The 16,026-nt window shown below is 37.9% G+C and overlaps 1 protein-coding gene across 1 annotated transcript; it reads left to right on the plus strand.

The window, feature by feature from the left end:
- Positions 1-691: 691 nt before the first annotated feature.
- scamp2 (secretory carrier membrane protein 2) lies at positions 692-14,590 on the plus strand. The gene is made up of 9 exons (XM_051381866.1): positions 692-860; positions 6,342-6,419; positions 6,734-6,820; positions 7,910-8,021; positions 8,756-8,884; positions 9,275-9,434; positions 9,813-9,914; positions 12,135-12,252; positions 12,506-14,590. Exons 1-9 carry the CDS (start codon positions 804-806, stop codon positions 12,650-12,652), a joined length of 990 nt encoding a protein of 329 aa, XP_051237826.1. The 5' UTR covers positions 692-803; the 3' UTR covers positions 12,653-14,590.
- The last annotated feature ends 1,436 nt before the right edge of the window (positions 14,591-16,026 follow it).

Genomic DNA, 16,026 nt, shown 5'->3' on the forward strand with positions numbered 1-16,026 from the left:
TAGTATTTATGTTATTTTATTATGTATTCTTATTAGTTTTTTATTTTTATTTTTACATATTATTACTGTTGAAATAGACCTATAATGTAATGGTGGATTTAATGTATATACTATATTGCCTGTATTGGTCCATATTGTTGTTTTGTTTTGTGTATTGTTTATTTATTGTTCAAAGAAGACCGTGTAATCCAAAGTAAATAAATAATAAATAAAATAAATCTAAGTGATAAAAATGCTATAACGTCCATGGTCACTAAACTCAGAGCTGAGAACCGCACATAGGCTGTAATATTAGCAGCTCCTGCAATTTAATACTTCACTGATGCAGCAGAGGTCAGGATATTATATATATATATATATATATATATATATATATATATATATATATATATATATATATATATTATAGTCCTATGAGTGAAACCTCAAAAACACTGTATCCTACATTTCCCACAATGCAACTCAGTAGCCTCTAACAGACCTTCCCCACTTGTGGCCTCATCTTTCAAACTCCATTGACCCGAGTTTATAATGCAGGTTGTCTGTCACATAGTTAGAGTTGTTACAGATATAATTAATATAAATATTGTATTATTAAACTGACATCCACAGGTGGCGCACTCTGCCTCGTCAACGTCCTATGTGCGTCAACTGACATACACGTCACTGTGCAGCTGGTTGAGTGCGCCTGCGCGGTAAACTTCATTCGAGGAAGTGGTAGCAGCAGCGACTCAACGACAGAGGAGAGTTTGTTGTTTATTCCCCGTTTGAAAGAGGACAAAACAGCACGCAGCCCTTTCAAAATGTCGGGATTTGATAGCAACCCGTTCGCAGCGCCTGTCAGCGACAACCCCTTCAATGTAAGTGTGTGGTTTCAGATATTGTTGAGTAGCTTGGTAAGGTAACAGTGGAGTCAGGGTGCTGACATATCATTCGTTGAAAGGCAGCCAGCACGCCAGGAAACTTGTTGGGTGGATGTCGGGGAGGGATCAACTCCTGCTCTCTTGAACGCCATTTGGTAAACACAGCATGATTGGCAAGCCTTCAAACAATCAGCGCAGTTTGTTTGAGAAGAGGGCGGGGATTCAGCTAGATTAGTTGCAGAAAGTTAAACTGTAGCCAACAAGGAATGTGTGTCAAACCTTTTTTTTTTTTTTTTAGCCACGTTACAAGTGTTACTATCCAATTTGAAAGGAATTTTTATCACTGTGTGGGTTTCCTAATAATGTTGGTTATGATTTGATATAGTTTTTAGTCCTATAATGTCACCTACATTACCCAGAGACACTCAGTTTCAGGCTACTGTACCTCCATTGCTGCTGCTGCTTTTCTCCTGAAAAGGACTTCTGATCTACAGGATGTCGCCCAGAAGTTCATTCAGTCTATAAAAAGCTCTGTAACATCATTGTGTTTGTGTCCTGAAAATGTTTAAATCCAGATAGCTCTACGTTGCAGCAGGTTAGTGGTTTGAATATTGTTCAATGTCCAGAAGTAGGCCATCTAACACTGAGTGTCTTTATGTTAAAGTGGCTGACCTACAGATGAAAGTGTTTCTTTATGTAGATGGAAAAAGTCAAGTGATGTAAAAGTAGGCTGACTGTTTCTTATTTTGACATGTAATGATCCTTAGGGTGCTCAGGTCTTTAAAGGGACACTGCAGGATTTCAATATTTCACATTTATAAAGTTTTCACTTGCGAGCAACAAATTAAATGAAGAATGGTTGACATAGAATCAGTAAAGAGATATTGTGACTTTTATTTTCTAATACAGGTCAAACTTTAATAATGCTGGATCCTACATTTCAAATAGTTTATGCTGTGATAACCATAGCAATGGATTGACCTTCCCTGCGTGGTAAATTCCAACTTACTTCAACAAAATTTGAGGGTTTTTTTTATTATCTGATACAAGAAAACCTTCGGAGTCTGTCTGAAATCCCAACTCACTTCATATGTATTTTTTCGCATGGATATGATATTCCTTTGTTGTTGTAAAACTACTCCATCTTCTTCATCTTTAATTTCCTATTGTGTAGTATGAAGTAGCTAATGTTGAACATTTGCATGAAAAGAAATTAACTGGCTCACTCACAAGGACCTTCCTTAGAAATATGGGAGGGAATTGACATGCAGCGTAAATTCATAATATGTGACAGCCCACTGAGCAACTCGGACACCCAGATTACTGTGCCTTTGATTACTGTACAAGATAAGAGCTCGTCAGGTTATAGTACCACATTAGGTCGGTATGCTGTAATATTTCCTGCTCATATCTGTTAAGCACACTCGCTGTTCTTTTACATTTGTTTATATTGTAAAACAACAAATTCATGACTCAAGGGCAACCAGACTTCAACATTTTTAAGGTAAATTACTCGTGTCAGACTAAATACCACAATTCAGAATCGGTGAAAACTCTTCTATGATTTTAGTGACATTGCATAACACAGTCACTTTTACAGTAGTGCAGTCACACTTTATTATATCAGGTGCACAATGGCCATGACGTCAGTGGAGACAGCTGTTTGTTTGCTGGGTGTGGATTGAAGTGGCGGAATAAAAAACCTAGCAGCAGCTGCAATATGTTTTGTATGCTGTAGTGCTGCAGTTCACTATCACATGCATACATTCACATAAGCCTGACAGTAAAACAGTTAATACGCTGCCAACTCTTTGAGAAATGTCACAAGGACAAAGCTGAAAAATAACTGAAAATGAGCACCCTTTTTGACCTTGAAGTGGGCTTTTATGACCATTTACTTCTGAAAGGTGTTAGCATGTAGGGCTGTAATTGTGACTAAGTCTATTTAGTAGCAATATCCAACTGCAGTTATGAAATGGGTACAACAGCCACACCTAGGCAACCAGTGGTTATCACAGCGAGTCCTGTTTCCTGGTACAACGATTATAAGATCAGAATATGGTGCAGAGTTTATCCCAACTTTATTTTTACTCTCATTTAGGTCAGAATTTGTACATTTCCAGACCTGACTGGTATAGAAGTTTACATGAATATCAAGGGAAGGGTGCTTTTCTGTGCATCTCCACATACCGTTGCTGTTGTTTTGAACCTAGTGATGTCTTGTTTTGGCTTGTCCCAGCTAAGTCTTTATTTCAGAAAGGCTTAGTGGCTGTCATCAGTTTGGTTTGGTTTTTTTGCTTTATTCATTGCTGTCTATATGCTATGTCATCAAAAGACACAAACAGCCTCTCATTTATGACTCAGCACGGTGGGTATGAAGTAAACACATTTTGCATAATGTGCTGTTTTGAATATATCCACAGGCTAAGATCGTTTTCTCCTTTTAAAAGTGTCATTGGCATTTAAAACATACCCTGGCAATATATTCTCATACTCAATCTCAAGTTGACAGTTAATAAATAGTCTAAAAGGATGTGATACGCTGTGTCTTTGAACTGTTAAACAGTTTATTGAGCAACATTCATTTTTGAAAATGCCCCCTAAAAAGTGTTAAGGAGTGAAACTGCTCAGGCATCCCTCTGTTTCCTGCTGGGAATGTTTACAGGTGTCTCTCGAACAGATAAGTAATGGTGACCAGTGAGTGACGTGTTGGGTAATCATGTGACGTTCTGTTGACACAGATTATATAAATGGTTCTGACAGTTGTTTGTGCGGTTTAGCTTTGTCAAAAAATTGTTTTATTGTATATTAATTTCACTAAAGTCCTATAATACAGACAATCCATTCTCCTGCTTTTTCTGTTAAAACAACTATGACAGATGCAGCTTTATCTGGACTAGGGCTACAACAATTATTTTCATTATTGATTTATCTGCAGATTATTTTCTGCATTAATCGACTAATCATTTTGTCATCATCAACTGCAGCCTAATTTCCCATATGAAAAATGCTTGTTTTATTTGACCAACATACCAAAACCTAAAGATATTCAGTATTCTATCTGATATGATGAAGAAAAGCTCCAAAAGCATCACATTTCAGGCTGGAACCAGCTATTTGTTTTGAATTTGTACATGAAAAGTTACTAAAACCATTAATTGATTGTTAATGGCGGCTGTGGCGCAGAGGCAAAGTGGGTCGTCCCCTAATCGGAAGGTTGTTGGTTTGATCCCCGGCTCCTGGTGCCACATGTCGAAGTATCCTTGAGAAAGATACTGAATCCCGAATTGCTCCCGATGCCGTGCATCGGTGTGTGAATGTGTATGAATGAGTTAGTTTCTGTTTGATGGACTTTGCCATCACTGAGTGAATGTGTGTGAAAGGGTGAATGTGGCACGCAGTGTAAAAGCGCTTTGAGTGGTCGGAAGACTAGAAAGGCGCTATACAAGTACAGATCCATTTACCATTTACAATTTACCATTATCAAAATAGACTATTTGTTGCGGGGGGCACTGTAGTGTACTTTGGCATCATAAAATAAAATGTTATGTATTTACATCCGTGAACCCATCCATTAAAACATGCAAATAAGTTGTGCCAGTTGCTTTACAACTTGTAGTAAAACAGTCATACAATTTCTGGAATATCATGTGATGTTTTCCAGACTGTTCCCTGTTATCAGGGAATTGTAAAAATCCTCACTCCCTGGTACTCAGGCAACATCAGAGCTTATTGGGTCACTAGCACAACACAAATGCATTTTTTACATGGCCGCAGGACTTTGTACGACTAGAGATCTACAAATTGCACTGATCCCTTGTTAACAAAGGGACAACTTGATATTTTTCATTAATATGTCTGCTGATTTTTTTCTCAAACAGGGAAAAAGTAGGACATTCTCACATTGAAGAAGCTGCATCCAGATAAAACAAAAAAAACAATCAATTATCATATTTCTTTCAGACTAATTTTCTGTTCTATAAATGTATCAAATTAATTATTGCAGCTGTAATTATTAGCACCTTATTTGACACATTAATTGCAATTCTACTACCAACTGTCCCAGACTCAGCAACCATGTCCAAAATTGAAGTTGTTTTTTAAATTCTGTATGAATTTTATTATTATCATTATTATGAATCGCTCATCACATCACTTCACTGACATAGTATATAGCGATGGAAATAAATAATAACTACAAACTCACTTCAGGGACATCGTATATTTAAGTAAAAAGGTTTTTTTTTTTTAAAAAAGGGTGGGAGAAGATCAAAAAAACAATGTAAATATTTACAAGCTCAAACAAACTGTTTACATGCTATAGGGACACCATAATCCCGAGATCCGGAAAGAAACAGTGAGAGAGAAGGTTAAACGAGCCCCAACCCCCACACCTAGCCTAGTAACTGCTTGCACATGGTACAAGAGGAGAGGGAGCGACCTCTCTATGATTGATTTTGTGTGTTTGTATGCGCACGTGTGATGTAGTGTAGAGCTTTTACAGGTACCACCTCACATTTTTCAGATTTGAACACCTAATAATTAAAATGATATTCTATGATACATAAACGTAATAAGGCATTTCTCTACTGTCTCAAACTGACCATGTAGCTTTGTGTTCAAGGTGCTTTTTTTTTTTTTTATCCCTGTGACAACAGGACATCCTTAATTTTGAGTGTTGTCAGCGTGGTTGGAAAATTCAGGGCTAAAGCCTTATAGAAATCTGCTTTTGAAATACTTGTCAGACTGGCCTCTCCTATCAGTTAGAGACAGTTAAACTAATTGTGAGGTTAAAGTCAATTAATGTTTACCAATGGTTCGTGTCTGACTTGAGTTCTTACCAGGTAATGATTGATCAGGACCTGTAGAGGTTATTGCAACAATAGCTGGAAGTTGTTGTACTCCATTTTATGACTTGGTCATAGCATGCTATCAGATACCACAGTCTGGGTTTATGTTTTTCTAAGGTTTACCTTCAGTGTTTCAGGAAATGAAAGGAAGAGTTCCTCTGAAGATGAGACAAACAGCAGTAAATACATTTTGTGAGTGTGTTTTTCATAGCTCAAATATCAAGAGTCAAGGTTGAGAATGTTTTTGTTTGTTTGGAGAACAAACCCACAGATCTCACGCTTTATATCCACTTAAATACCAAGGAGTACAGTATAACTGCACTGATCTGTTGCTAACTACTCTCCAAACCCTGCCTTGGGCTTGCCTTTTTTATCAGAGACACTGTCCTATACTTCAAAATTCAATCACAATGACCCCCAATATGCAGTTTATCTAAGCCTCTTTTGCATAAGTCTGTTCACTTTTACTTGTTCCAGCAGCTCTGACCTTGCTCAGTATAATGAAAGTCAAAAGCAGTTGAAACTGGATTGAGAATTAATTTCATTGACCTGGTTTCTGTAGATGTATCAGTGGTGATTGGCTGAGTGACTGATAATTATGAGTGACAGATGTTTTGTTGTGTTTCAGGACCCTTCGGTCACACAAGTGACCAACTCCAGCGTAGAACCAGTTGACCAGTACAACCCTTTCCCTGCCCATCCCACAGTAAGACATCTGAAACCTGTGTCATTATCTTCTTGTTTTTTCCTTTTTCTTTTCTTCTCCATGGTCATCTTAAGATTGGCTTTGGCATCTCCTCAATCCTCATCTTTACTGTTTTTATCTCGTTTTACTTATCTTTTCCTCCCTTGTTTCCTTCTTTTTTTATTTGGAGTTGCTGTTTTGCCTGTATGTTTTGGTTTTGTTCTCCTCTTCCTGGTTAATCTTCTTAATTTTCTTTATCTGTCACCTTCCTGCCTGTATAGTTATTGTCTTGGGCTTGGGTAGTTTTCCTCACAATCACGTCATTTGTTTGCCAGGATGGCCTAGCTGCTCAGACCACTCCAGCCTCCACCTCTCCCTACCAGCCTGCTGTGTTACAGCCGTCTACAGAGCCCAGTCCGCAGGTGAGTCAGCCATACTGAGCCTCTCTCTGTCTGCCAAACCCTCCACTTATCTACTGCTGCTGAATAAATACTGTGTTGAAGTAGATTCGGGTACTTTCTTAGGTACAGTGCCTATATATTTGTGTCAAATGCATATTGTATTGCAGCTCTGTGTTTGTTCACACAGTTGGTACACCATATGATCAATGACCCAAAAATCTACCTCAGCAGTGATACCTAAGATGCTACTAGACCCACTTTTATCAAAGTTAGAGGATGATGCATTTTATTGCTGCCTGCTGTCAAAGCAAATAATGAATCATTTACATCAAATGTTTACCTCGAGGCATAATGGAAAAACCATGTCCTGTTTTTAAGAAACCTGGATGGAGAATGTATGGTATTGTGTTTGGCTCAAGGAACAACTGCAGTATTATGGTTGTCATATTTACTCAGTAATTGTTTATATAGACATAAGGATAGCTACCCCAGCAACATCTGAGATACACTATAAAGTCAGTCTGAATTTGACTTTTAGCCAACAGTTTGCTTGTTTTAGACACATAGATGTCATATCTGTAATAACTTGAGGTGGACAAGGAGCTTTCTGCATCCATTCTGCTTAGTCTCTTGGGATTGCAAGTGTTACTTGAGGCTGTTTGTTGGCTACACAAACATCGAGTCAATTTATACAATATTATAATGAGCCTCCTTGTTCCACTGCTGATATCATAAATATTAATGATTTACACTACAGATCACCTGTGTCCTATTTTCTGCCAAGTCAGACATCTGCTACAATCATAAATGTGTATTTTGGACCATAAAGTATCATGGCCTTTTTAAAAATGTATGTATGACTTCATTAACACAGAATGGTTGTTGATGTCTACATTTAGCTTCTGTAACAGTTTATAGTGGTCACCCCTACCTTAGATGTTATATATAAAATATAATACAGGCTGATATGTGTTTGACAAATGTTGCATTGTTTCCTTGCAGTGTGAGCATGGTCTCGTTGTATCTGCACCATTTGTATACAATGTGAAACCCCTGTACATTCAATACGTTGGTTGACTACAGTAAAGTTTCCGACTCCTCTTTTTTCAGGCAACTGCTGCTGCAGCTCAGGCCAATCTGCTGAGGCAGCAGGAGGAGCTGGAGAGAAAAGCTGCCGAGTTGGACCGCAGAGAGCAGGAGCTACAGAGCAGAGGCCCGACAGGTCATTAAAGACAAAACCTCTCCTCTCCTCTGCAGTTCTATCAGAAACAGCACAGACTACACATTTTGTGTCACCTTTCAGCTTGAATTTATATTTACAAAAAACTAAGGCCTCCCTGTTTGTTTACGTCACTATTGTGCTGAATCAATTAGTCAATTACACACACATATTATTGATCAACAAATCATTAAAACATTGTGTTTTAAAGTTACTTATATTTAAAGACTTTAAGTAACTTATATGTTTTTCTGTAAATGTAAGACGGACAATTTTAACTTCACTTCATCATTTCATGCTTGAGTTAATTATGATGAACATTTTGATCAATAGAAAACATAATTTGAATGTGTTAATGTTTGTCTGCCTGTTATGTTATTGCTGTTCTGTTCAATATAGTATATTTCCCTATATCCCTCTCAGTATAATATTTGTGATTTTTAGTCACATGCTGAAATTTGTAGTGCCAGTGCCATATCGACTCCCACACACTTGATAAATGTGTATTTAATTTTAAAATGTGTTCTAAAGTGAAACTGCCTATCTTTAATTTGAATTCTTGGTCTGTTATGAATGTGTCAACATTTTAAAAATAACCACAGATTCCCTGTTGTTAAGATGTACTTACAGGAGATTATTGTATATACACCATGTCTTGTTTGGTCCTTTTCCTTTGGTTAAATTGAGTCCAGCTCTTTCATCTAACAGGGTAGATGTTGTGTCTCTTGTCCTGACAGGTAAAGCAAACAACTGGCCTCCACTTCCCAAGTTCTTCCCCATCAAACCATGTTTCTATCAGGACTTCTCAGAGGAAATCCCCCCAGAGTACCAGAGAGTCTGCAAGATGATGTACTATCTCTGGATGTGTAAGTACATTAAAATGATAGGTGTGCATGTGTGCATATGGGATGAAATGTAAGCAGATATATGATACAGTTTCTGTTTGCAATAAGAATTGTACATTTTTATGCATTAGCATTTTTGCATTTGTATAAAGAAACTAGGACAAAACCTGAGATGTCTCAACATACTTAACATACATTTAAAAATGTAATGTATTTTGATTCTCTGAAATATATTTATACCAATAGCAACATAGATTTTTAGACAATTACTATAATGTTATTACAAGTTGTGTTAAGTTCATCAGTAGTTGCCATGGAGGTGTTCCTGTTTCCGAAATAAATGAAGATGATGCCAATATCAGTAATCATATTATTCTCATTGATCTTTATCTCTCTCCACTGTTTCTTCAGTCAACTGTATGACTCTGTTCCTCAACCTGTTGGCTTGTTTGGCTTACTTCACCACTAATGCAAGCTATGGTGTGGATTTTGGCCTCTCCATCCTCTGGCTCATCCTCTTCGCTCCCTGCTCCTTCCTCTGCTGGTACCGGCCCGTCTACAAAGCCTTCAAGTGAGTCTCACTCTATGAATGACACTTTGTTGCTGAGAATCTGTATGTGTGGCCTTTGTAACACTCCAGTTGATTAATTACTCTATAACATGCATAGTAATACTTACTGTTTCTTGAAATCAGTGCTGTAATTATGAGCAACATATATTTTTATTTGAGCTTCCTGGCGTATTGTTTTATCCTGTGTTGCATATTAAGCCAAAGAAGATGTAACCTGAAGAAAACCCTTGAAGAAGGTCTTTATATATTTCACTTATCTACATGGCTAGCTTATGTGTTATATTCTTTGTACCTTATTACAAGTTAACTGACAAGGGAAACTAACCTCAACAATAGTTTAAAGTGTAAAAGTAAAATGCATGTTTTCTTGTGTTTCAGGACTGACAGCTCTTTCAGCTTCTTCTTCTTCTTCTTCGTGTTTTTCTGCCAAGTGGTGATCTTCATCATCCAGGCTGTAGGCATCCCCAGGTGGGGGAACAGGTGAGTCACAGAATGTTTAATTTTGACGTGTGAGTTAAAGGTTAAATGATTTGGATTGTGTCTTCAGAGATCCTGGGCAATACATACATTGTATACGGTGCATTCAAATGTAGCATGAGCAAGTTAAAAAACTCCAAGTCCCCTTCATTGAATTTACTTTTTTTTTTTTGCACAGATCTATGAATAATTAACACTTAGTCAGAATTAAACATGAAAATTAACTGAATTTATTCACATCCGTGCACTTTTTATTAAATAATAGCTAAATGTTAATAACAAATTGGTGAATTTGTTATTTCAACATTCCTACCGATTGATTTGGAGGAGTCTTTTGTTTACCAGTAGTTTCTTCCCTTTAACCAGTACAACCAATCAGCTGGCCTATAAGCTGCTGTCCTTCCTCTTTTCCTCATTTTCTGCATTCTTTCATCTCTTCTGACAGACTTTTCATCCTTCAGCCTCTAGCCTGCTGCCTCTCTGTCTGCTGGTAACTCTGTAAGTTTCTGTTGCTTACTGACTCTGCTTACAGTCTCTTCTTTCTTTGTCCTGATAAACTTGTATTTTGACTTTAAAAAAATACAAGTGGTAAACTGATGGGTTACACACTAGAGATGTGTCGGTATACCAGCTCTACTATATACCGTGGTAATATGGCAACAGTAATTTGTTTGATCTTCTTCCTCCCTTGTTGATTTTTTCCTATTTTGTTTGTTTCAACTTGAGCAACATTTCATTTTCAATCAACGAAAGTGACGTGTGACTCCTTTCTGTAACGCAGTGCATTCAGTGCAATCGCACAGGCCCATGCAACAGATCGCAAGATAGACAGCCGTGGTAGTGCAGCTTTTTTTCCCCACCGTTATTTTATGCAAATCAATTATATAATCAGATTTAGAGTATTTGTTGACAGCCCTAGTAAGGTTCAGTGGCATCTAGTGGTGAAGTTGCAGATTGCAACCATTTGAATAAAGCTCAGTGTTTGTGTCTGTGTGTTTAGGTCACTCGCTATCCCTAAGGTTGTGGCATATTGATACATACTGGGCAGCAAGATATGCCCTGTTTTAATTTTGAGATTTCTTCTTTAAGCTTGAGATGTTAAATCAAATATTCGTTATTTCCTTGGATATTTTTACATTACTTTTGAGCCACATATTAAGTATTCTAACATAACATACCCAAGATATGGCCCCTTTTACCCAATACAGACGGCCAAATCCTTGCACATGCTTTCCTAACGTTCTTCATTTGGTACAAAATGCTGCGGACAGTGGTTAGATGATCTAAAAAGTTTGGTCATTCAACACCTGATGTTTGTCCTGATCAGCAAGGGCTAATTTCAAAATCCTTTGGCCGACTTACAGGGCTTTAAATGGATTGGCTCCTTCCTACATCTGCTGTGTACTTCATCACGTCCTTTACATTCTCTTGATGTTGACTATTTAACTGTTCTGAGATTCACAAAAACCTTAATTCTGTTATTGTTGCTACAATATATTAACTTTTTGAATTTCCTATCCTGATTAATACTATAAAAACCTTCTTACCTATACGTGTGTGATTCTACCTGTTATGTGTGGGCGTATTCTGACATGTGAAAGCTCCTAGTTGTGTGTCTGATGTTATATTTTAACCTGTAAAGGACTCTTTGGAAGTTGAAAAAAGCTCTTTAATTTCAGAATAGCACTTTCCAGAATGACCATTGTCCAAGTGGCTCTTTATTTCCCCTTTTCCATTTTATAATGATATTTCTCATTTCATCATGGCACTTTGCATAATGTCAGAACAGAGACAGTCAAGTACAAAACAGTAAAGGGTCCCTTATTGTTTTGTAGCTTTTCCTTTGCAGATGAGGTGCCAATTACAAAGCAGCACAAATTTAACAACATATTCTGAAACTTTTAGGATATTAATATGAAAATGTACCCAGACTTTGAAATGTGTTTTATTCGATCTTGAAGAGCATATATTCACATTATAATAATACAACTTTTATCTTTATTATTGATTTAATATGAATGAATGAAAAAGTCACATTTGGCAACCTTCATTCTGCCTCTCCTTAACACCTTCTTCTTCTCTCCCCAAATGTAACCCAACTCTCATCTAGATTACCTGTGTACTGTATGTGCCTGTATCTAACATGTATACAAATGTTTAATAATGTTTAAGTTAAGTTGTTTAAAAGACCACCTGAAACTTAATGATGTTTGTTGACTGCAGTGGTTGGATTGCTGCCTTCACTATCATCAGCATAAACAAAGCAGTGGGAGCCATCATGATCATAGTGGCCATCCTCTTCACCATCTGCGCTGTGCTGTCTATCATCCTGCTCAAGATGGTGAGACTTCTTTCACTTTTCTTAATATTTTCAATTTGACCATTTGATATTAATTGTTAATGTAGAACCAGTGACTCATAGATTACACTAATGGAACAGGATTTTCTCAGGTCAGTTTCAACTCCGTCTTGTTCCAAATGTCTGTACAAAACTGTTAGTGAGATCTTTCCGTCTGGACCATAGTGGTGGACAGACTGACCAATGTATCCATTCGGCTACCATTTGGTCACGACTTCTCTCTACCTCTCTTCAGGTCCACAGCATGTACCGCCGGACCGGGGCCAGTTTCCAGAAGGCCCAGCAGGAATTTTCACAGGGAGTCTTCACGAATAAAACCTTCCAAACAGCTGCTGCCGGTGCAGCGTCCTCCGCGGCCCAGGGAGCCTTTCAGGGAAACTAAGGGTAGACTGAGTTGAGCTCCATTTAACAGGTCAAGGTCTATATGTTATCAGGTTTAGATTATAAACAAAAAGCGGAAAAAAGTGGAATGAAGCAGGAAGTTCAGGTTCATTGAGAACTTGTTGGTTGGCATGAAAGTAGCAGGAAGTTATTGTGACTCTGGTAGCAGCTTCTGCCTTTTGGAGCCAGCAGCTGCAAATGATAATCTAACCTTATACTGTATAGACCTTGAGCTAGGTGAGGCTACATTATTAGCCTCCCTCCTTTCACCCCCACTATCAATGCACATGTAATTCCCCATATTAACTTTGCTTTACACTCTCAGCATGTCTCCCGCAGAGTGACTTCTTCTGGCTCTGTTTGGGTGTAAAAAGCAGTGTAGGGGAAAGTCACACATCAAGTGCATTCTGGAGTTGAAAGCATTAATGAAGTTGACTCATTGCTACTCCAGTGTCCTGGCTTTGTATATTTTGTGTGCACTTTTTTGGCAATGCTCTTCAGTGTATTATGTGGCCGTAAGTGAGTGTGTGCGTGTGCGTGTGCGTGTGCGTGTGCGTGTGTGCGTGTGTGTGTGTGTGTGTGTGTGTGTGTGTGTGTGTGTGCGCGAGCGTGCGTGTGTGTGTGTGTGTGTGTGTGTGTGTGTGTGTACTGGCATGCTGCTCACGTGTATTCATGTGGGTGCAGTACGCTTCTGTTTCTCCACGCTGATGGTGGACCCTGATCCTGTAATATAAATAAGATGAAGTGTTTCTGTTTGTCATTGATTGGTTGTTTTCTCTGTCTCAAAAGCATTTCTTCTTTTTCATTGCACCTATTTTGGCAAACCATCTCTTTTGCATGCCACAAATTTCAGTCTTAAAAGAAAGAAAAATAACTGTAATGAATGCATTACTGTAATATGTTACTGATAATATTCCCCTTATCTGCGGCCAATTATTCAATGGGGAAAAATAGTCTGAATTCTCGGACTGACGCCCCCCCAACTTATGTCTGGAACCAAAACATCCCAAGATCTTTATGAAAAATTACTATGATTAGTACAAATATTTGTATATTTTAGTATTTGATATCACATGAGAGTTTCTCCATAAAGATCACATCCACGTGTGAAAAATTAAAGTGTTTTGGGTCAATCGATTTCAAGCAAATTAAATTTCTGCTTTAATTTAGACTACAGAAGCAGCTTCAACTACATCTTTGATCTTTCACTGCTTTGCTCAATAGTTGTTTCTTAGGAAACCAAAGTAATTCTGACAAAAAATGTAATATTTTGCTAATAAAATAAATGTATTTACTTCAAGCAGACTGACACCAATTCTTGCTATTTCCTTTAATAGGCTGAGCCTGCTAACAGTATATGCGGGGGGGAGGAACATCTTATTTTTAAATGAGGATTAACAGTGTAGAAATCAGCTAGTGTGAATATTTGATGTGTATCTGACTTTAATTTCTACTTGAGCGGTGTAAACTTGCCATAACTTACCTTCCTTTAAAAAGAACCAGTGTCTCAACATCACCAGTATGCAGCTAAGGTATTTCATTTTCTCATAGATGGTTTCACTTCTCAAAAGTCTTCCTTGCAGCCATTTACCACCAAGTTCTAAATTATTTGTCTATTGATGTATATTTTTTATGTGATTTCTTACATTGAAAAACATTCATATGTGTTTATTTGATGTACTGTTTTAAAACATCAGCTTAGATGTAACATATATTAGCATTCCTAAAGAACACTTGCATACTCAAGACAGTTTGTGTGATTTCTTGTGACAGACATCGGTCTAATTTACAGTTTGATCTTACATCCATTATATAATATATAAGATTTGTATTCATTCACACATCTCTGTATGCATTGTGCTGGGAGAAAAGAATTCAGTGCCTTTTGTATTTCAATATTGAATATTGCATCTAATAAAATGCTTTGCTTTCATTTAAAGCTGTCAATGTCTCTTAGAGTTTTTGATAAAATAATGTTTTACTAGAAATCTGTCTATAATACTGAACTGTACATCAGACACCTGGGTTTGTAGGAGAATAGATGTTCTGATGCTTTTAATTTATCAGCTTCTTTTTTCAACTCGATGAACCCATTTTTCACCATTATTCTGTTCTTATACACATTGTCTGAATTTATTAATTAGGAGAGTTCCTTGAATTTGATACTATTGCAAAAGTAAGGCACTTTTCTTTTGAATTACGTCATGAAATCTTGCAAATTTCAGTTTAGTAGGCTGCAGGCGCTCCACAAGGGGGGGCCGTTTGCTCATTGTCAGGCCAGGATGCCAACAACCTGCACCATCTGAAGCAACGGCTCCCAACCTGGAGGATGGGGCCAAAACGATGGGACGTGAGATAGATCTTAAGGGGCACAAGATGAATAAGAGAATGGGAGAGCAGAGGAAAGAAATATGCTAGGCATGCTAGTTGCTCAGATGATTTTGTCTGGTGTCAGATGGTTTCACATCAGTTGTCACTGTTAGATTCTCTGATGTTTAGCTGTCGCTGTTTTGCTTAGGGGTTAACATTATAAGCAATGAGTACACATAATGTAGACAGCACACTCACCAATACCTCCAGGCCATTTTCTCGTCTTTGATAGAGAGTCTGACATGTTTCTGTCTGCCTTCTCCTCCTCTCTATTTTAAGAAGGACAGAGGGCACTGTACACAAAGCAAAGAGGAGAGGAAGACCTTTGTGTCTGCAGTGACCCAGACAGTCTGTGGGGAACCTACACTGAAACCCCAACTGCTGCTTCTACCATCCGTCTGTCTGTCACTCTGCCTGTCTGTCTGTGTTTCTTTCTTCAGGCTCTGTCTGTCACTGTCTGAGGCTGAGAATAGCTGCAGTGGCAGCCACTCCCCATCAAACACAGCCGTCAGCAACAGACAGGCCGGCTACCTGGGCTGATGGGCTCTTTCAGAAGTACGATTGTGTTGTTTCACTCTCTCTGCCTCCCGGCTGTAGCCACTGACTGCTTGATTTGTTGTTGGTTGGTTGAATTATTATTAATTATGACACTCATATTTGCTAAACATTTATATTTTTCAATGGGTTCCCTTTATTTATGTCTGTTGTACTGAGATTTGCTGAGATAGTGCAAGTAATGAAAGACAGGGAAAGGTCACATCCCAATAGCTTATCCTGACCGTACTAATTACCTAACGATCTTATTACCAACACCCCAGTTTCCCTAACAAACTAGCCCCACTGTGGGTTTGTTAGCACTAAGTGACTTCATGTGATATGTTTTACAAAACCTTCCTGAACTCTGTCCACATCTTCTTCTAGGTAATAAATATGATCAGTGAACTTCGAATATCATTTACTTCTGCAGTGTTCTGCACTCCCACTGGGATAGTTTGGTCTATATAC

This window comes from Dicentrarchus labrax, unplaced genomic scaffold (assembly GCF_905237075.1).
Source record: "Dicentrarchus labrax unplaced genomic scaffold, dlabrax2021, whole genome shotgun sequence".
NCBI classification, from domain to species: Eukaryota; Metazoa; Chordata; class Actinopteri; family Moronidae; genus Dicentrarchus; species Dicentrarchus labrax.